The 22,364-nt window shown below is 36.6% G+C and overlaps 1 protein-coding gene across 1 annotated transcript in view; it reads right to left on the reverse strand.

Annotated features, from left to right (window-relative positions):
• Fgf10 (fibroblast growth factor 10) overlaps nucleotides 1-21,444 on the reverse strand; it is a 79,408-nt gene extending 57,964 nt beyond the window's left edge. The window contains exon 1 of the mRNA XM_010629906.2: nucleotides 20,243-21,444. Within this exon, the coding sequence (XP_010628208.1) occupies nucleotides 20,243-20,600 (358 nt within the window). The 5' untranslated portion in view covers nucleotides 20,601-21,444. The remainder of the gene's footprint in view (nucleotides 1-20,242) is intronic.
• Nucleotides 21,445-22,364: the final 920 nt, after the last annotated feature.

Consider the following 22,364-nt stretch of genomic DNA (forward strand, 5'->3'; position numbering starts at 1 on the left):
CACAAACATATTTTATATGTATATAAATAAAATTATGAATATACACAAACATATATAAATCTTACATTATATTATTTTTCCAAATTATAATAAATATGAAATATAAACAACACTCATATAAATATATTTGTATAAACATATGTAATATATACAGATTGCATTTATACAAATTAATGTATATATAAAATTTTTATATGTAATGTATCTCCATTCAGATATTTTGGCATTCTATGGCTCCTCCAATTATGATTATTGTCAGATCTCAGAGGACTGGGAGATATCTGGATGACAAATAGTGTGATCTGTGGAAAGAGACTAGCATGACCTAAATGAACTCTGAAGCTCCTTTCATAACTGAGACCTCCACTTAGACTTTATATCCCCAGATTAGCTGTCAACAGCCTTTGACAGGTTGTCTTGTAGGTTTCCAGATGTTGCCACTTTCAGAAGAACTTTAATCAATCATCTTTTTTTATTTGGTCTCTTCATGCCTCATACCTGGTCAATTCCATTCTAAAATAATTTTTTAAGTTCTATGTTTGTTATTGTTTCTTCATAAATCCTGATTCTGTAATGCTATTTTAAAATTCATTTGGAAGGAAACTGAAAACCGTTTCTATGCACCTCCCCCTTCTTGCTCCATAAAATTCCTATTCTACTCTGAGCCATGACTAACATGTACAGTATGCTTGCAATGAAAATTATGCCCCCCAATGTCCCAAGTCCAGATTTTTACTCTTATGACTCCAAGCATTGATTAAGATGTATGTTGAACGTAAGAATCTGTTTGCTTTAATCCCAGTATTAGGTTCCTTCTTTGCAACTAAAGCACTTGAGAGGAAGATCTAAACTTACAACACATTATGGTTGGTTTCAGCCTGGAGAACCACAAATGGCTAATGGTATTGAAAAGGAAAAATATACAATACTAGAAAGGAAAAAACATTACGAGCCACAAGTGTAATTGTGCGTGTATGGAAGAGCATTTGCCTCTTCATTCAGAATACAAAAACTATGTAAATATGAGAACCGTTAAAAATAATACCTCATAGGCCACCATTGGACAAATCTTGGCCACCAAGAATTAAGATAAATTACTCCTCACTCTCCTGTTATGAGTTTATCAAACATTCATTTATCCTCTGCAACTGCTCTCCTATCACTATGATTGTAATATTATTAGATTTTAGCCAATTTAGTATTGAAAGTTTACTCTCATTTTGTATCAATTAATTTGTATTTGGTGTTATTTTATTTTTTCCTCCCATCCCTAATGGAAGCTAATTAGAATAATAAGGGCAAAAGGTTATACTCTATACATCTGGCCCCTGCATTTAACATCCTGGTTTATCTTAATGGTTTGTTGAAAACAATGGTGAAAGGTGGGCAGGGAGACCACCTTGTATATATTTTTGATGCCAGAAAAAAATTCTACATTTTCACATATGTGACATCTGAAATAACTCAGACATGGCAATGTTAAGGAAATTATTGCTCCTTAGTTTCATGTTTAATTGTCAGAGCCAGGAAAGAAGGAGGTGAAGAAAGAAGGCAGAACTTCATGGGCTGATGATCTTTGAGGGACTGTGTTGGAGAAGGCATGGCTTTCATTATATTTAAGTGAATTAGTCTGTTTCCTTTAAACAGGAGAGATTAACAAGCCACCAAGGGCCTGCTGAGGGATTCTGACACTTTTAGTGACTTGTGACATATGATTTGTGAATATCAATTCACCTTCAAAAGCAAAAAGCAAATCTACCATTAGCATGAACTATACCAAAAGCTGATTGTAGGTTAGGTTGGTTACAATTCATTAGGAGAGTTATTTGCTAAGATGGGAAAATAAATCTTTAATTTTATGCAGTGAAATGGCTATGTGTAAATGTAGGAATTTAATATGAATGACTGTTTTTAAATAAAGAGAATACTTTAAGACTTGAACGTGGAAATTATGGGATAATTAAACAAAAGAGAAAATATCAGAAATCCTAAGTAAACTTTCTTTATAATTTTGCTTCCTTAGCAAAAGAGTATGTCTTCTGGCTACTTGGCATCAAGACATGTATTTCACAACTGCATGATATCAAAATAAATATTTTTTCCTCATATGTGAATAGGTAAAAAATAGTTTAATATTTAGTAAATGACATGAGGAATGTGAAGCTCAAAAAACAGACAGAAAAATGAATTCACGCTATAAAGCTATTTTTAAAACATTTTCCAGCTTATCATCCTTTAAGAAGCTACTACATATATTTTTCAAATCTATTTCTTTTTAGCCATCCTGAGTATCAAGACAAAGGTATTCAGGAGCCAAACTTTTGCAGCTACAGGTAAGAATATATAGATGTCAAGAAGAGATTACATTCTGTCTTTATGTAGGCAAAAATCTAGTCAAGAAAACACAGAGTACTACATAACTTTCAGCAATAGAGTTTGACTGTTAATGTACCATAATGCCCAGCAGGAATCTGCATGATGGAAGGATTTCAAATTTCACTAGTTATGTTTTATCAAAAGGCACAACATAGTAACTTAAGGGCATGTGAATTAGAGCACACTACCTGGGTTGAAGCCCTAGTGTCACTAGGGAGTAATTAAATGTACAACTTCATGGACCTCAAATTTTCCATTTGTAAATTCAACCACCTAGGTCCACATCCTGTGGTTGTTTTAAAGATGAAATGAGGACACATGTGAAGTACATGGGACTGAGTGCTCGGTACTTAGTTATTACTATTATTTTATCAGACATTATAAACAAAGCTGAAACAATGTCTAAAATCAGTAGTCAAGTATCTACTATCTAGTATCAGTAGTTAAGGCCATTCACCCAATTTGCATCAATCACTCAATGCTATCTAATAAAATTATATATGTACAAAAATCTCCAAAGTGCAAAACATAACATAGTAAATTAAAAATGTATATTAAAACACGAGTTTTTCTATGATCAACATAGGGAAATGAAGATTAACTGTAGAGTTAATGTAAGATTTTAGGGCTATGGTCTTCATTTATTTTTAATGTAAGGTACAAATAAATTTAATAACCTAACTTATTCTGTTTTCATTTTTATTTTTCTAATCCTTAGCTTTGTACCACAAGATGTTATGACTGCTAAAACATCTAAAAACTTACTAGCTCAATTAGAATGTCAGTCACTAAATGATAACATTGGGAGGTAGGATGTGCTTTTCTGTAATCATCATCATGAAAAGGAGAAATAATGTGCACTATGACAACAGACTAATAATATTTTTCAAGAGAATAAAATTGTCACTGTGCATTTCTGATTAATGGGAGAAATAAGTTTATGCTTTCTTTGGAACAAAAAACTTCATGGCAAAAATGCTTTAGGCCAAGGACTTCATAAGGCATAGCAAGCACAGCAGGATATATCAAATAATTGCAACCCTTCATGAAGCCTGTGGGGATTGTAAAAAATCTAAACGTATTATTTTAGGTTGGTCAGTACAATAGCAATTTCAGACTAATAAATTATGACCAATCTCAGTGGTTATATACTGTTAAACTAGATGAACACAGTCTTATTAGGCTTATTAAATGACTGAAGGCTTCAGTATAGAGAAAAAATTGTTTTAACTACTGAGGGGAAAAAATACACTAGAAATGAGTGACATGTTGTCAGTTCTTTGTTAATATTTTTAGATTCATATTCTCTGTAACATTACCAGAGAAGTCTATGAGTTACAGGGGATATGAACCTGGTGTTAAATGTATTTTATAGGTATAAAGAAATGTCCCTTATATTAGAAGTGAGTCTATAACTTGCATACTCATGCAACACCCAAATGGACATAGTGTTTTTGCTATAGCAAAAGTTTCAATCACCTCAGATAAGGGTACTGTAATTTCCACAGCCAGCTGAAAGAAATAACTCATCATGATAAAGAGGAATCCCTCCCAAGAAAGCATAAGAAATTATTGAGATAGTTCCCAAGGAAACTATAAAATCTCATCAATATTCCTTCTGCATGTTTCCAGCATTTGAAGTTGTACTGGAAGCTTAAATGCTCATTTTGGACACCGAGACGCTGCCAACACTTTTCGGCTTAGAGTCACGTATGCACAAATTCCTGTGGCTTAAAAAAAGAAGGAGGATGAGGAGGATCCCTGACTCTCTAAAAGTTTGTTTACACAATTGTCATCTGGTCTAGCATCCCCAGCTCTTGCTCATAAATAGCAGTGGCGGAGCACTCTGACATGGTGAGAAAACAGCTGGCTTGAGATGAGTATCCTGTCTTTTTCGCCCTCCTGGCAGCTTTAGCACACGCGCACAGACACTTAAAACTGCAAACTGAAAACTCACCTAATCTCAGGTATATCAGAAAATCGCTTTCATCAACCAAGAAACATTGAGACTTAGGCATATGTTTTAAGTTACTTTAAAATCATTTCCTTTTTGTACAAAGTACCAGCAGTTTCTCTTTTCTAGAATAAACGCAAAATCAAAATGTGCAAACATGGAATATGTGCGTGAAATTCTTTGTACAAAATCTTTCAGAATATCCTTTGCTCCCATCACCTCCACACTTAACTCAATGTCAGTCTTAATTTTATTGTTTCTTAGAGATTGTCGGCATTTGAAGATGTTTACTAGAGTTCAAATTACTGTATGTGAACACTGTTTTCTGCCCCCATCTGTTCCATGCAATATTTTTGGAATAAGACTCATAATTTACATATGAGCAAGAACTACTTAATTATGATCATGTGGTCCATAAGCCCAAGTTCGAGAAAGACCGATCACTTCCTATCATCATCATTATTATTGTTTATTTGCAATCTGGGCAAACTCCTTTATCTCCGAACTGCCTTACTAAGTGCTTATTAGAATCTTATCTTTAATAAGAGAAACAGGTAGGAGCTGGATCTGAAATGAGAATGCACAGCTCTTGCTCTCTCTCTCTCTCTCTGATGCCATTTTATTGCTAAGAAAGTTGTAGAAACTTGTTGGAGATTTGAATTGACCTATGCTATTGCCTAAGTTCAAAGACTATAAATAAAATTCTGTGTTCGAGGTAAGTTTGGGTCATATCTTTTACCCAGTTCCCTTGCTCCAGAGCCCTATTCCTAATTGCACCCACCCTTTCCAATATCAGAATCATTATCTTTTTTCTCAAATTACCATAGCTCCCACACTAAACTGACAATGAATGTGAAGGAGATACAGAAATGATTGCCATCCACTTTAAACTAGGAGCTGTTCCAATCAGCCTCAGCTTGGTAAAAGGCACATTACCCTAAGACTGGACAACATAACATTTATGGCCTATACACAACTCCATAACCCCTAGTGCTGTGAGAAAAACAAAGTTTCTGTTAAGAGGAAATGCCAGTTATAGCACCATGCTGTGTTTTCAGGTCTTAAAGATTCAATTAATATAAATGCACATAATGATAAGTTTTAGAAAAATTAGACTATTCTGAAAACTCCTTGGAGGCCTAGCATGTCAATACACCAAGGTTGATGACAGACATTACACTGCATGTTACAAGGTCTTAGTTTCAAAAAGAACAAATATGTGTATAATCACTTCAGCAAACTATTCCAACATGAAAAATATTCTTCAGAAAGCACTACTTCCTGACATTTTAATTGCATTAATTACCTATTTTTATAAATTGGTCTTTTATCACTCCTAACTATAAAGAGATCTCTTTAAACAGGAAAGGTTTTCATGAGGTTAGCATGCATCTTCTTGAGAGATTCTCTTTAATGAGTTCAAGAGGAACCCTTTAATCCAGTAGGAATGAATGAATTAATTTGTACCCTAGTGGAAGAACATACCATCTTAGAGCCAAGTTCTACATAAAATGTGCAAAGCTTTCTGCTCCGGCAATACCTAACAGTGAAAGCAATATGAGCAAATAAACAACATATTTTAAATAATGTTTTATAAACATGTAGTCATTCAACTCATTTTTCATTTAGATCCAACTCAACTTGAGGCTCCATTATGAGCCTGTTACTTTGTCAAATATTTTTACATATATTATTTTACTGAATCCTCATAGATAGGTTGAGAAAAGAGAAGCATGCAGACGTCTCAGTCACATAATCAAGAGGTGGAAAGGTAAGTTTTCTACTAGAAAATATCACTTTTTTTTTCTCAAATGATTCTTAAATGGATCCACACAAAATAGTTTACTATATTGGTTTCCTGGGTCTGTCATAACAAATTACTACAGTGTTAGTGTTTTATAACAATAGAAACTCATTATCTCAAAGAGATGGAGGATAGAAATTCAGTATCAGTTACACTAGGGTAAAATCGAGGTGCCAGAGGGCTGCCTTCCCTTCTGAAGCTCTCAGTGGAGTATCTATTGCTTGCTCCTTCACATTCTGGAGCTACACACCTTGGTTCATAGTCCATCCATTGTGTTCAAATCCAACAGTGTAGCATTTTCAAATCTCTGCTTCACTTGTGAAATCGCTTTCTGCCTCCCACGTGTATATCTAATTTTCTTCTGTCTCTCTCTTTTAAGAATATTTGTACTAGCATTTAAGGACCACCTGGATAATCAGGATGACTCCATGTCTAAGTTTTTAATTTAATCACACTGACAAAACTTTACCATATAAGGTAAAATTTATAGGTTCTATGGATTGGAATCTGATTATCTTAGGGTGACTATTATTCAGGCTTTTACAGTCAACTCCCAATATTTATATGCATTTCATATGCAAAACATTTATTCCATCCCTCATAAATCCCCCCAATCTCCACACATTAACAAATAAATTAAAATCCAAAAACTCATTTAAAATGATTAGATACAAAATCTCAAATCTCATAATCCAAATCATGTATGGATGAAACTGATCATGCTCCATCCTGGGGCAAAATTATTCCATTTCACTGAATCTGCAAAACTAGAAAATAAGTTATCAGTGCTCAAAATATAGTGGTGGGGTTAGGCATACCATACCAGTTATATATACTCCCATTCCAAAAAGAGAAAAATATAAGAAAGAGGTCACCAGTCCCAATCAATTTCAAAATTCAGCACAGGTAATTCATTAGGTTTCAAGGGCTGAGAATAATCCTCTTTGGCTGGAGAATCCTATCTCTAGACACAGGTCAGAGTCTTTGTGCACGTAGCTCTTTCTCTGCACCCAAGGTTCTGGAGTTCCTTTTTCTTTAATACTTTTATCAGCCTACTTCCAGTCCGTAGAGTTTGAGTGATTTGGCAGCCCCCTCTATTTTTGTCCCATTTTTAGTTCAAGGGTGCAGTGTTTCTGTTGATATAACAGTCTCCAAATTTTTGTGGGCTCCTGTATATGTTACGAAGTTTCGTGCCGTGAAAAGGAAATCACAGATCTCTCCTGGATGATCTTATTTCTGTTGCTAGCTTATGTTGAGGCAGCCAAGGAAGCCCATCAGTCACATGTCTCCCCTATTCAGCATCAGCATAAGGTTGTCCAGCCACTCGCTTGACCTGCTTTCCAGAGCATGCTTTCCTCACAGAAAATCTCTTAGAATCTTTTAAAGTCTAGATCAGTTGAGACTGTAAAAGATCACCTAGGGCTGTCTCTGTTTTACTTAACACCTAGCTTTCTCTAAACTTTAGCATCTTTTTCTTGAATTTCACTGTTAGTAGCAAAAAGAGGCTAGGCTGATTGTTTAACACTTGGCTTGGAAATTTTCTCAGCTAAATACCTAATTAACTGCTTACAAGTTCTCTCCAGACGAGGATTGCCCATCCTGTAGTTTATAACAATATATTCCTCATTTATTTCTGAGTCCTCACCAAAAACACTTTTAATATTCATATTTCTACCAACATTATTTTAATTATGATGTATATACTCTCTAGATGGTGCAAATTTTCTATATTTTTTTCCTCATCTCTTTCTAAATTCTCATCAGAATGTCTTTAATTTCCATAGAAATTTGTTTAAAGAAATGTAAGCTGTTTTCCCCATTATGCCTATATCTAATTCTGAAAGCCCTTTCACACCTTTAGGTATTTATTACAGCTGCATTCCATTCTGTACCTCATTAAAATCTCTATTTCCCATGCTTCTGTAATAAATTACCACAAATGATGTCTTACAGAAATATACTGTTTTACGATGCTATGGGCCAGAAGTCCAAATCAATTCCCGGGTTGATATCAAGGTGTCAGTAGGGCCAAGCTCCCTCTGTAGGTTCTAGAGACATTCTTTTCTTCATTGCAGCTTCTACACCTATGTTCTTTGGCTCACAGCTCCTCTCTTCATCTTCAAAGCTAATAGTGCTGTATCTTTAAATCTTTTTCTCTCTGCTACTGTCACAAATCTTTTGCTTTCTGTGTATGCTTAGTCTTTCTCTGTCTGTCCAATTGTACATGTCATGGCATTTAGGGCCACCTGAGTAATGCAAAGTAATCTTTTTATCTCAAGACCTTGAACTTAACTACTTTTATAAAAAGTTTTGATCCCCAGGATATAGACAGTAAGACCTGATGTCTTTAAGTAATCAGAAATCAGCACATTACAGCTATTATTTTCTAATATAGGCATGCATCTACAATGTGGTCCTTATTCCATAAAATAAGTATATTGAACTAAAACAGTTTTATGATAAATCAGTTGATGCAGTGCACTCATTTAATAGATTAAGTCTCTGAGGCCAAGATAAAGTAAATGACCCGCTTAAGATCTCACAGTAAATGTTTAGACACAGCCAAGACTACAAGCCATATTCCTTTCCTCCCTCTTTCTGCAGCACATTATTCTTTCCTCTAAAGATATTACTAAGTATTGTTCATTTCTGAATTGTCATTATATTATCCAAGAATCCAAACACAAGTCTGAAATCAGAAAAAACTATCTCACACCCAATGCGAATTTTAAAGGTGAGTAAAGTCATTATTAATATTTACTAGATATATTCAATAATAATCAGAAAAATTAAAGAAATATGAAAAAGAATTCATGTCGTAATTACACGGTAACTGAATGAAGTTAAGAATTTCACAGTTAGATAAATCCTTGGCCACTGACTTATTTTCCAAGTTTTCAGAACTGTAAAATTTAGAACTAAATGGAATGTTAAGTGATCATTTATTTCAGTCACTTCTTTTCAAGTAAACAGTATATTAATCACGTTTTCCGGAGCAGATGACTAGCCCAACGAAATTCTAAGTGTTCTGATTAAGGTTATGTAATCAAAAAGAGTAATTTGACCTGCACTAATGATACGTGCTAGATACTAAATTAAGTGCTTGCATGCAAAAGCCAGTGAGATAGAGTCTGTATTCTCAATGTGTTTTTAGTTTATGAGAAAATCAGATGTGTATAGTCAACTCATTGTGGTATGATTTGAGGTGTGAGGTTTTTGAGTGGAGCACAGGTTTTGCAAGGACAACAGCATGGTCTGGAATGCTTCTGGAGGTGACATTTAACTAAAATCTGAAAGGAAGAAGACCTGGGGATGATAGGACAGGGACACCTCTCTGGGAGATCTTTCAGTATCTGTAAAGCTTGAACATGAGAGGAAAAGCTACATTCAAGAACTAAAACCAACTTCAGTATCCATGAGAGTACAGTTAGAAATGAGACTGAGGGGGTAGTAGAGAGCAAATCATAAGGACCTTACATATGACATGTAAAGGAATATCGATGTTATTTTGAGAATTGGGAAAAATTTTAAACATCCACTAAAGTATTGACTTATGCAGATGTGTCCCTTACACAGACCACACTGACAAAGACTAGGATGATTTTGTAGTAGTATACTTTGAGATTGAATGGCTCCTATTAATAAATATGCTAGAATAAAAGACATAATCTGAAACTGTCAATAGCAACCAAGAGGGAAAATCACCAGGACTGGGCCATGTGTGAGTCCTGATTCACTTATGCTAACTATATATGGGGTGGGGGGAATCAGTTCCCTAGTCCTAGTTTGCTTAAAAAATAATTAAGTATATCCTTTTGATTTTTTTCCTGATCACCTAAATCTAAGACAACTTAGAACAACAATGATAAGAACAGATATACAACTGGAGCAAGTCATAGTGATGCTTCAGTAGTTTTCTTTGGGAATCTGCTAGAAATTGTAAACCCTTCCCAGTAATATATACTTATGAGTAAAGTACTGCATAGGGAATATTTTAAAGCCATGATCACTTGGTAAATCAGGAATAGTAAGGGTAATGTCATTTAGTACAGATCAAATCTGTATCTTTTTCACATCTGTATGATAAAATTAGTTTTTTTAATCAAGCTACAATTTTTACTGTTTAATCTCTTTCTATCATGTCAATTATAATACTGCATAGATTGTTTTCAAATATTATTCTGCCTTCATTCTGCCTTTTCTTAATTTCAAAAGTAAACAAACACAATAATAGCAAACAGTTCAATTTTAAATGAAAACCATGTTATTGCAATATTTAGCCAGAAAATGTAAGTCTTCTAATGTAGGGATATTCACATGCTTCCTTCTTACACGCCAGCACATTCTAACATACTTTGTTTTGTAAGCCCATCTACAAGCAAACCATTACATTCCCCTTGGCTGGCCCACTGTTTCCTGAAAACTTCACATCTGGCTCTGTATCATCATGTTTCTGTTCCTTGCTTTGGGATAGTCTTAACTCTTTTGTCTTTTAATCTATGTCTATCTGGAATCCCTTCTCAGTAAGACTTCGAGATAGCACCCATTCCTCCCTTAGTTAGAGGTTGCTGTTTACTTCTGTCCTACTTCTTGACATTGAGTATAAATGGCCTTATATGATTACCTAGCTCTCTGTGATAATCTCCTGTCTCTAGCTCCAGACTTAAAACCCCGTGATGATTGGAGCTGAAAATGTCATAGCCATAGGACAAGGAACAAGAAATGTCTAGAGTTTGAGAGTTGAGCCTCTGTGAGAATCCTAGTTCAAAACCGCATCATAATTTGATAAGATGTGGTTTGATATAGTTAATAAAGAATTATTTACCCATTTTTTTTATATGGTTACCTGTTTTGTTGCCATAGTATCTTTTCTTTTGATCTTTTATTGTTCTTTTTATTTGTTCTTGCTATTTCCACCAATCACCCTCCAATATTCAAACATCTACAAGTCTCTTAATGGACCAGATTGCTTCTCTTTTCTGCAAACATCAGAACATTATAAATACACTAATTCCAAATCAAATTTCAGGTAATTTAAATATTTCCTTTTCTTGTGAAGAAAAAAGGCTAGATACGTTCTTCCTTCATTATTTGCTCCTTTCCTCAATTCTGTTGCTGATAAGTTACAGTTCATCAAATGATAATTAGTTACATTTCCCTGAAACACTGGGGAAGCATCATTTTTGCTTATTTTGATATTATTCCCACTTGATGAAAGCTTATTATGTGCTAGGCACCATTCAGCTGTTTGTGTGCTTCAACTCTGATCTTTCCACACTTTAGACAGGTGCTATCTCTGTGAGCCTTCTCTGTGCTTCGTGGCAGAGGTGCCTAACTATTCTCCCTTGAGTTCCCTTCTTCCTCCCTTCTCCTGCCTCCGTTGTCTCTGATGGGAATAGTGCCTCGTTGTTTTCAATTTGCTCCTGCCATAACTCTCACCTCAGGATCTCATGGTGTATCTTTTGGTTGACTTACTTGTTCATGATTTTTTAAATTTTTTGTTTTACCTTTTGACATACTCTGAAGAGTGTAAGCTCTATGAAAGCAAGAAAAAGATTTTTTTTCAACACCTTATCTTCCCAGTGCCGCCCAGAAGCTGACAAAGGACAGACATTCCTGCTTCTGTTGAATGCGTTAATGAATAATGACCTCATTTAATCTTTATCATGCAAGAAAGAAGTAGGTATTGTTAGTATCTCTGCTTTACTTAGGATGACCTCCCCAAAGACATGCACCCTTGTCTCAGAGTTTGCATTCAGGTCTGTGGCTTCAAAGCCCACCTTTCTTCAGGCCCATACTTTTAGTTACTTTGAATAAAAACCCACACTTCTAATCAATCTATTATACAGTCTTTTTAGCAGGACCTGAGCCTTCCTTACTTTGATACCCTGGTTGCAGTGACTTCTGTAGCATTCTTCATAGATCACAGCTTCTCATTTCAGTTAATTTAACATCCAGTTGAACGCCAGGGTTTGGTTATGTTTCCCTCACACCTTCCTTGTTGTGTCAGCTTCTTTTGCAGGGCTACTCATTAGCCTGGTCTTTTTCCTGGGAGTTCACAACCTTTGTCTTCATCACTCCAGCAAAATATCTCTTCCTGCTTTCAGTGTTTAAATGAGCTGCGTCTGTTCTAATTTCCCACTGGTGTGTAATGTTTTCATTTCATGTTTTTTTAAAATCATCTTTCTTTACTTCCTAGATGTCAATATTTTGATGAGCTTTAAAACCCTTCTGTATTTTTGTTCATCTAGTTTCCATACTGTAATCTGATTGATATCCTATTTATACCCCAAACTTATAAAATCATATTCTTTTATATATTCTAAAAATGCCCACAAAATCTAATAATTACTGCTATTAATATTATAAAAAATCTGACTTTTAATAACAAGTATGTAAATCAGTGATGTGTTATTAATTTCTACATTGACAAATAAGTATATGTAAATAGCCAGATTCGACATATAATAAAAATAATTATAATTCATCATAAATCACTCCCAAAATTTTGTTCCTTAGAAAAAAACATGGAAATATACATATGCATTAACTCAGAACCTAACTCTTCATCTTTAAAATATTCTTAATAAAAACATACATCTCTATATTTGGTTAACTTGAAGTATATCTGCATGTGTATTTTGCATTGTTTCTCCACTGATAACCAGTATTACTACAAACACAGGTTCTGTTTTTAAAAACTATGCATATTTAGCAGGCGCAAGCAAAGAAGCTTGCTAATCTTCCTGACATTCTGAAAGTTGGGAATAGCAAAGATCTCCAAATTAACATTCATGTTCTGCTGAAGTATAAGAAAAAAATCATTATTTGATTTCCTAATTTCGCTTCACTTACTTTCTCTTATAGGAGTCCAAAAATAAGGCAGAAAGGTAAAGAAAATGGGAAAGCAGGTAATAAGTGATACTTGTCCTGAAACTTTTTAAAAGAAATGTAAAATGAAACTGCAGACAGAGGTATTGGGAGAGAATTTATCCTAGAGAAAAAATGCAGGATGATGATCTCCAAACAGGAGAGTCAGCATTTGTTCATAGGGAGTGCCCACCTGGAGTTTGCCTACCTCACAGGAGACAGAAATGATAAGAAATTGGCCTTGATGCTGGGATAAGGAGGAATTCATTAGAAATTCAAGATAAGTAAAGGCTTCTGGTAGAGGACATTCAATATAAATTATTGAGGTTTTTATGCATAGAATATAAAGTATCTGCTCTGGATTGTAGACATCCAAAAATGTCTAAACCTGAGGCCCTGATTTTACCTGGGATGAGAAGTCATGCTAATAAATTAGTTTTCTTGCCCTCAAAGGTATGCACAATGAGTTTAGAACCAGAGAAAAGGAAAGACAAACAAAAAAAAAAATGGAGAATAAAATAGTGGAGTGATGACCGAATGATAAAATTATGAGACACAATGCTTCCAAAGCAGGCTTGTCACAGACTGTCTCAAAAGAGAACAACTAGTACAAATGAGTTGAGCTTTGATCTGTAAGGACTTTTCGAAGATGTCAAATTGACTTCAACAGAAGAAAAAGGCCTCAAAAAAGGTTAAGGATAAAATAGCATACATGTTTATCAGTAAAGCATCTTAACACATTCCTTGAAAGAAAGCAACAATCATAGAAAAAACACAAAACATCTCTTTTAAAAGTTCTTAATTTCGCAGTTGACCTATACTATAGAGAATTTAATCACAGTTATAATGCAATTATTAGGTTTGTTTAGCCGACAATTATTTTAAATTTGAAGTATAACAACTTCATCAATATTTTACCTTCAGTGAGGTTTAGTTAGATAATTCGTTAACATGGAAGTGACATCATTCATTGTTAAGAAGCATGCCAAACTTTTGAAAATTCTTCATTAGTGATAACACACATCCTAACAGATTAGGTATAGGTAAAGGTAGACAGTTTTAGACTGAAGAATTATTAGGTGAACTATAAAATGAGTCAATGGTTTACTGCCACCACTATGAATCTATCAAATGGTAATTGGATGCACATGTTAGCAGCAGTAAACAGTCACTGTCCAGTTGTCCACCTTACATGGGAATCTACTCTTGAGTGTCTTCTTTGATTTATTGTTCCAATTAGAACACAGTGTTCAAAGAAAGAACACAACTGACCTGATTTAAAAGCAAAGGGGGCCTTAGGGTTATTATTTTGTGGGTGACTTAGCTCCCTTTTAGATATTTTGAAACCTTCTATTTATGAAAAACCTGTACAAATTAATACTGACTTTAAAACTAATTCTATTAAACATCAAAATGTTGTATTCATTCAGTATTAAAATGTCATTGGTAGCATTCCAAGATGCAGGTGTATTTCTTTTCCCTAACTTTAATTCCCAGGTTATTCTTTGCTATGTTGACTGGTTGGACATGGGTAGAAGTAATATGCAATGAGAAAAAAAGTGCCAACTGTTGAAGTAAGTATTTTAAATTTGTAAAACCAAGTGATAAATGCTATTGGTCAAATGGAAAATACAAAAGGTCTTAAACTTTTGCTATATCCTATGAAAGTTTAATACAGTCTGACAGAAAAGACTTGAGAAAAATAAAATTCATTATATGTCTAAATGGTGATAAAGCTGTTAAAATTATAACAACACGGATCTTAACACTATCCTACTGAAAAATTAAATTAATTTCTAGTAGAAAATACTAATATTTTACTTATATTGAGCAAACAACTATCCATGTTGATAAATGTTAAAACAGTAATACTAAAACTGTCATCTGAATTACTTTTCATTGCAAAGTTCACAGAAATAATGTTAGAATAGACTAAAATCACTTTGAACCAATAAACATGTACTACTTTTCTTTCTGAAGTATATTAGAAAATATCATTTGCACTACAAATTTGGATAAGCATACAGGCATTTAAAGCTTAGGAAAGATGTAGATATTCATAGCCAGCTCATAAATGTGAAGAACATTAGTTCTATTTCAAATGAGCTGTCAACTTTTTCCCAACATTTTGGCTTGTGGAAAGTTGGATATTTGGATAATAAATGGAGTATGCCTCGGAACTTTAAGGTAATTGTAAAGGAATTTAAAGTTCTTATTCATGTCTAAGTTCTTTAACTTCTAAGGAAATGCACTGAGATAAGGTTTTTTGCTGTAAACTAGATAGAAGAAAATATGAATGCAGTGGAGTTTCTTTGATTTTATAAAATATCTCCTTTTCCTTATCATATCATCATCCTCCTCCTAATAATCATCCTCATTCTTCTTTCTCTTCCTCAATTATATGCTTAAAGACAATTTTGGAGACACCTGCTTTTAAAAAGTGGTCCATTCCTTTGGGAAATAGGTTACTGAAACTCCCAGACTTAGAGATTGGAGTGTCCGAACCTTCAGTGCCAATACTGGCATGTGATTCATGCCAACTGTTTGCTGGGGTTCATGTAGTAGGGAGTTATAAATCAGCTTTATGAAGAGGAAACTCAAACTGTGCATTGGAATGGATTTATGATAAACCCATCAAAGTGGAGGGTCCATCTGGTGGGAATGCAATAAAGGTAATAGGACAGTGTCATGTAAACATTAAATACAGTGCCTTCCACCTTCATAAATTCTCTGTGCTCATGCTTAAATGCTGCCTATTATAAATCATGCAACGAAATTCTAGAAACAGCCATAAGTTAAATAAGACATGAGCAGAAGCTATAAATTGTCTACAAGTTTTTTCATAGGAAACTTGTTTGTTTATTGGGGGATAATATCAGAATCTTTTTCCCACAATTATTTACCTCAATTTACTTAATATCCTACAATCACTTCTAGTCAAGATTAAAGAGTAGTAATGCAAACCTTTAATTCTAGATAATGTGTCATTTTTATGTGGCAAAGTCCCTTTTTGATTTGCAGGCTCATTTTAAAGCATCTTTAGGTCTCTAAAATGTTGGTCTTTTTAAGAGCTATATTCAATATTAGAAGTTTTTGCAACAGCCCATTTCCCCACAGGTATTTACAATCAAATTATTTTATTGTACATGGGAACAATTAAAATTTGGCTGTCAGCTGTAAATAATTATTATACACAATGACATTCATGGGTTTTCCTTAAATAGTTATGTATTCCCAATAACCTCTGTTAACAAACATGAGGTTGATATATATGTACTTTGTGTGTATCCATAAACAATTATATTTCCAAACATAATATCAAGAAAGAGATTTCACCTACATAGTACTCTAGCATTGTCTGATAACATGTGGCCACCTGCAATGATTTTCTTGAGCATATTTTGCTTCTGTTCCACTTTCATTTTACTTCAGTTCCAATTTAATTCTAAAAACTGTTGGTGTTTACAGAAAGAAGTAAGTACAGTTTCAGACAATTCTTTAAAATATTTGAGGTGTGTAATTGTAATATATCAATATCTGGAATTAAGGTCTAACATACAGTATAAAGAAAGATAACTAAATAGGCTGAGGCTTATATCCCAGTTCTGTCAACTTCTAGTTGAGTGACATTGGACAATTTACTTTCTCCAGACTCAGTTTCCTTATGTTAAAGCTTAGGTTGTTATATCTATAACTTAGGGAGAATAGGATTATTAAATTAAATATATATGTAAAAAGTGGGGCACATACTACATACCTAGTTTATACTGATTCCTTCATTGTCTTCCATGCTTCTTTCTCAGAAAGGCCTATGTGGTCTCGGATTCTCTGTTCTGGGTATATCCACCCCAGTTGGAAAATCTACTTTCTTTTCAGTAGTTCCTCTTTTCTTCAAGTGACAACTATGGTAGATGCTCAAGGCTGTTTTACTCACAACCAGAAACATGTCAACTGGTTCCAGTTGCAAAGGTACCTAACAGCTATATCCAGCCTTTCTAGGAGGCCTGAAATGGAGCTGAGTGGTAATGTTTCAAGGGCAAAGTTCTAGATGTAATGAATGATAAAACAAACCCTAAATGAGCCTGCACATATCTAGTGACAGACACACCACAGCTATTCTAAATTATTCAAGCTTTCTCAGACTTCTAGCAGGAGAAACATAATTCATCTACTCTCTTTACTCTACTCTCATATAATGGCAAAGAGCAAACAAAAATCCCTTCTCTAAAAGAGAAGTTATAGCTATCAGAATTGAGACAAGTTGGCTTAGCATATGTAGTATTTTTAGAATGATCTAATTTCTAGGAACTAATTTTGTAGAAGTTAAAAATTATTTTATAATGCTAATGGACGATTTCCTTACTGCCCTTTTGTTTACTAGCATTTTGCTTGCAAAAATGTAGTAAAACAGTTATTTAATACACCAAGCATATCACAAATAAATAACCTCTTAGATAAGCTATAATCGTTTTGCAGCAGCAATAATACCAGGGTCAAAAGTAACAAAGAAAATTAATCTTCAAATAAACAAACCTCAAAAGAACAGCTTTATGTATTAAGGATAACTAATGATTTGTTTAGAAAAATGTTACTGAAATGTGGCCTTTGGACGAGAACTGTCACTCTGCAGAAGTCAGATACCCTAATATTTAACAGGTTACCACTTGGTGGACTGATTTGTTCAGATGTAATTATACAATATTTAGACAGCATCTTAGGATACCATGTAGTTCAGCTGAATCAGTTCAGCTGGGTATTGTGGTAGTATTTTGATTACTGTACCAAATGTGAAATTAGGATTTTTTCAGCCTCTATTCTGCACTTGCTAGGTCTTAATACAGGTGTTTTTAGAAAGCCTAAATTTACAATCTGACAACATTTAACACTGAAAACTTCTCCCCCTTCATTTTTAAATATCAAAACTGCATTCCTTAATTAACAACAATACTTAAGAACGATTATTGACTGCACAGAAAACATATTAGAACATTTGGGAAGTCAGCATGCAAATTTGCCACATTGTTTATATAATAAAAATTGTAAGCCTTTCTATTTTTTCAGATAGTTCATATCACGAACAAAGTTCAGTGTGTTCCTGGACAATCATTTTACTAAATAATCACACAGTGATCATCATTTTACAAAACAGTAGTTTAAGATGCATAAACTAAAATATTGCAGGTGGGTCCTTGCATCCTATCGCTGAGACATTTAAAACACAGCAATGACAAAATCAGGTCATCAAAAATTTTCAGAAAGATAAAAGTTTCCTCAAGATTAACTCTCAGCAAGTTATTATTTGTCTTGAAGTTTTCCCATGAACTAAAAATAGAAAGAAATTTAGTCCATAGGAAGTTCTTCAAAAGCCCCAGCTTACTCTGTCCAGCCCAGTAATTGGACAGCTTCTTCCCCCTCCTGTTAACTAGATAGCACTACACTATTTTGTTTCAAAACTAAATAAAAATTTAATCACCAGCCATAATGGTATACAAACTATATAGTCAATACAAGTAACAAATGATCTTCAGGTAATAGTCGTTATCATTAATGACATTATTTCAATTACTTTCTGTGAATCTGAATTAATGCATATATGTATATGCAATTGCATATTTACTCCCTCTTACACCAAATATAAAATGGAAGACTTTACCTCCACAAATATTTTTACTACTTGTAAACACATGGCTAAATTTGGTAAATAGGAGCAGTAGCTGTGGAGGAATAGATGTTAATGTTGAACACACATGAGATCCCAAAGAAGAAAGCTAAATTTTAATTCTTATATATCTTTACCTAAGCATAAATTGCTAAACTCTGGTCAACTGTCATTTTTATTAATACCTGATATATTCTGGGCCCAAGAATCTTGAAATATATGACCCATTCATTTAAATTAGCTGTCACCTACACCCTTGGAATTCCCAAACAACTGACAATAAAAGGTCCCCTTGAAAGAGTACTTGGAATTTACCACTGAGATAGAGCCAAATTGTCCTGAAATAAATTTAAATGTTATTGTCTACTGTCTTCAGTATGCCACTACCTCCTCGCCTTGGGATCCTTTCACATAACAAGCACTAGAAGATGAATAAATCTGGAAAGTAACTACGAAAGGAAGCCAACAGCCTAATCTGGCTTGACTGGATTAATTCAAGAAGAGACACGTATCCGCCCCTTCTGTCTTGTTCTCCTTCCCGCTATATAGGCCACACCCTTGCAAGAAAAAAAAAAAAAAGGAAGGAAAAAAGAGAGTGAAAAAAAGAAAGAAGGAAATCCAAGGATCTCAGGAAGAACTTGCAGGGAAGGGGAAAACCTCACCCTATGGGATAAACTATAGCCATGGAAACAGACTTATGACTTTTACTTTGAAAATGAAAGAATGACAATGTAATTTGTGTGAGGTCTGTGCGAATCCAGTCCCAGATGTTTACAGTGCTGTAGTAGTACGGCTCTGCAATATGAGAGGCTTCATAAGAAATAGTACAACAGCACACCACAAAGCAGCGCATATGCTATTGACAATGCAGACATGAGCATCATGTTACCACGAGAGGAGGCAGGCAGAAGACAAATAGCAGCGGTGGTGCCTGAAAAGCTAACTTCATGGACTGCAATCACTCAAACCAACATCAGCGATCCAAAGAGGGGGGAAAAATCAAAACCAGAAAAAAAATGCTTGTCTCTATCTGGAAGTGCTAGGGCGAAGGGATGGGCAATAGGACAAGAGTAGAAAGGAGTTTTCTTTCTTAAATATAATTCCCATAAAGACCCTATAATTGACAGCGGGTGATTATTTTCAGCTTGAGGAGCCTGTCCCAAAAGCCTAAAGTTTGCCAGAGAGAGGAAGGGAACAAAACGTGTTCACTTGAGCCGTTACCAGAAGGGAGGGAAACAGGACCTCCAGATGGGGTGGGGAAGGCGCTGGAGACAGAAAGGGGCATCTACGAGCTGCAGTCACTTTCGGGAGCCCCGAATGGTTCGGCGAGCGACAAGCGCAGGAGAGAGGGGTGGGTGATAGGGTGGCCGAGGGTGGGAGGAAGTGCGCCTAGGGGAGGGGATGCAGCGGCACACTGTATACACGGGGTGGGGGTGATTTAGTGTGAAAGTATTGCACTTAATCATTTTACAGGGTTTGGGGACATAAATATTTAGCTGGCCACATCTGGAACAGATTTTCCCCCCGTGTGGGGTGGGGTGGATAATTGGAAGGAGGGGAGCGCGCATTTGTTACTTACTGTACGGGCAGTTTTCCTTCTTCGTACCGCTAACCTTCCCGTTCTTCTCAATCTTGAGAAAGTACTTGGTGAAAGAGAAGAGCTTTCTCCAGCGCACATCTCCTTGGAGGTGATTGTAGCTCCGCACATGCCTCCCCGCACTGGAAGGAGAGGAGAAGGAGGAGGAAGAGGAAGAGGAGGAGGAAGAGGAGGAGGAGGAGGAGGAAGAGTTGGTGGCCTCCGGTGACACCATGTCCTGACCAAGAGCTTGGCAGGTGACAGGGACGGAAGACACCAAGAACAGCAACAAGAAGCAGCAACCGCAGCCAGGCAGGTGGGGAAAGGCTGAGGCACAATGTGTCAGTATCCATTTCCACATTGTACTGAAACTCTCGGCACTGGAAATTGTCTCATCAGAAGGAACATACTGGAAGGGTGAGACCTGGTGCACCGCAAGGAGACGGCCGGAGGTGGTGGCTGCTGGTTAGCTCCCTCTGGGCGCGGGTCTGGCCAGAAGTGAAGGCGCCAACACCCATAACTCCTCGGAAGGGCCGCTGCCACTCCTTGCTGCGCTCGGGACCCGCTGCCTGCGCCTCTGCAGCCTCCCGGTGAATTGTGGACGTGGGTGGCCGCAGGAGCTGGTGGCGGCGGTGCGTTGATCACCAGCACTCTTGGGTCCCCTGGGAGTTACTTTGTTCTCTTCTTCACTCCTTTCTTCACCATGTTAGATGCAAAAAAAGGTCTGAAAAACAGATGACAGCACGGTGAACAAAACCCAAGGGGAGTGGGTTGGGGTAGGGAAAACGGAGGAGATATCTGCTCCCCTCTGCGGCTGGCACCTTCTGGTCCCTCTCCGCAGAGCCCCAGCCCTCCGGCCACTTCTAAAAGTGTGGCCCTTTGGAGTTGTCAGAACTGGAGGCAGCTGCCCAGTCGCTGTTTGTTTTCTTCCCCTCTTCCTTTCTCTTTTTGGTGGTGCCTGTTGATTTGAATCCTCCAGAAAGTCACTTCTCAGTTTGGCGGCTGGTGTTTTGTTTGGCCTTCTCCCCCACCCCCGTTCCTTTGGGAAGCGCGCTTGTAAACAGGTTGAAGTCTGGAGTCTAAATGTCAGTGATTCCAAGCCAGAGGTGGGCTCTGCCTCTGCTGGTCAAACCTCATTTGCAGGGGTGGAGAAGCAGGGGGGAGGGGGTCAAACGGCGGTGGGACATCTGAAACCCTCGGCTGCTGGGAACGCCAGGGAGAGGGAGGGAGGAAGGGGCCGGGAGGGGAGAGAGCAGGAGAGCGAGGAGAGAGCGTGATGCCTCTGCGCTGAGCTCCGGGGCTGCGGGTCCCTTCCTCGCCGGCGCCGCAGGCTCGGGCTGATTGCTGCTAACGGGTTCAGGGCTCGCAGCGCTGGCCACAGGCGCTAACCATCCGCTGGTTCTCTGAATTTCCCCTCCGGGGAGCCCCTTTCTCACTTGTTTTTCCGCGTAGAAGTGTTTCCCCCCCCCTCTTTGGCAGTGGAGTACTTGAGAGCCACCTGGAGCTATGTGTTTGGCTGACACCCCCCACCCCACCCCAGCTCTCCGAAGACGGAAGGGCTGGGGAGAAAGCAGACGATGCTGGGGATAACCCTCCCCACCCGCAAAACAGCAGATTATAAACTGGTCGGAGCGAACACAGAAAAGGGAGACATAATTAGTTTCCTTTCCTCTTCTGCCAGCTTCCAAGGAGGTCTCCGCTTTAATGAATCACTGATTTCTCGCTTCCGTTGCTGAAGTAAAAAGTTCACACTTTGGCCCTCTGTCTTTTAAACTCAGGGAGATTTATCGTCACCGTTAAAAGTCTCCTCTCTCTCGGTGCAAATGAAATCAGGGACCCCTAAGACCGATTTCTAATTGCTAACATGAGTCCTTTACTGAATCACGCGTGCACTTCAAAGCGAATGCACTTTATTGAGATCGCAAAGATTTTTACCAAACAATTTGGCCGAAAACACTGCTGTCTGTTTTCTTTTCCATGCAATTTCCTTTGCACTTTGCCATAAAGCCGTGTTTTTTCTTACCCTTAAATTTAGTACTTAACTGGGCTCTCTTACAATGTAACGACGTTAGGAGTTGTCCTCTTATGCTCTCCTCTGAAGCTCACAGAAACTAGTTCACATTCC

This window comes from Fukomys damarensis, unplaced genomic scaffold (assembly GCF_012274545.1).
Source record: "Fukomys damarensis isolate Sample0158 unplaced genomic scaffold, DMR_v1.0_HiC HiC_scaffold_1, whole genome shotgun sequence".
NCBI classification, from domain to species: domain Eukaryota; kingdom Metazoa; phylum Chordata; class Mammalia; order Rodentia; family Bathyergidae; genus Fukomys; species Fukomys damarensis.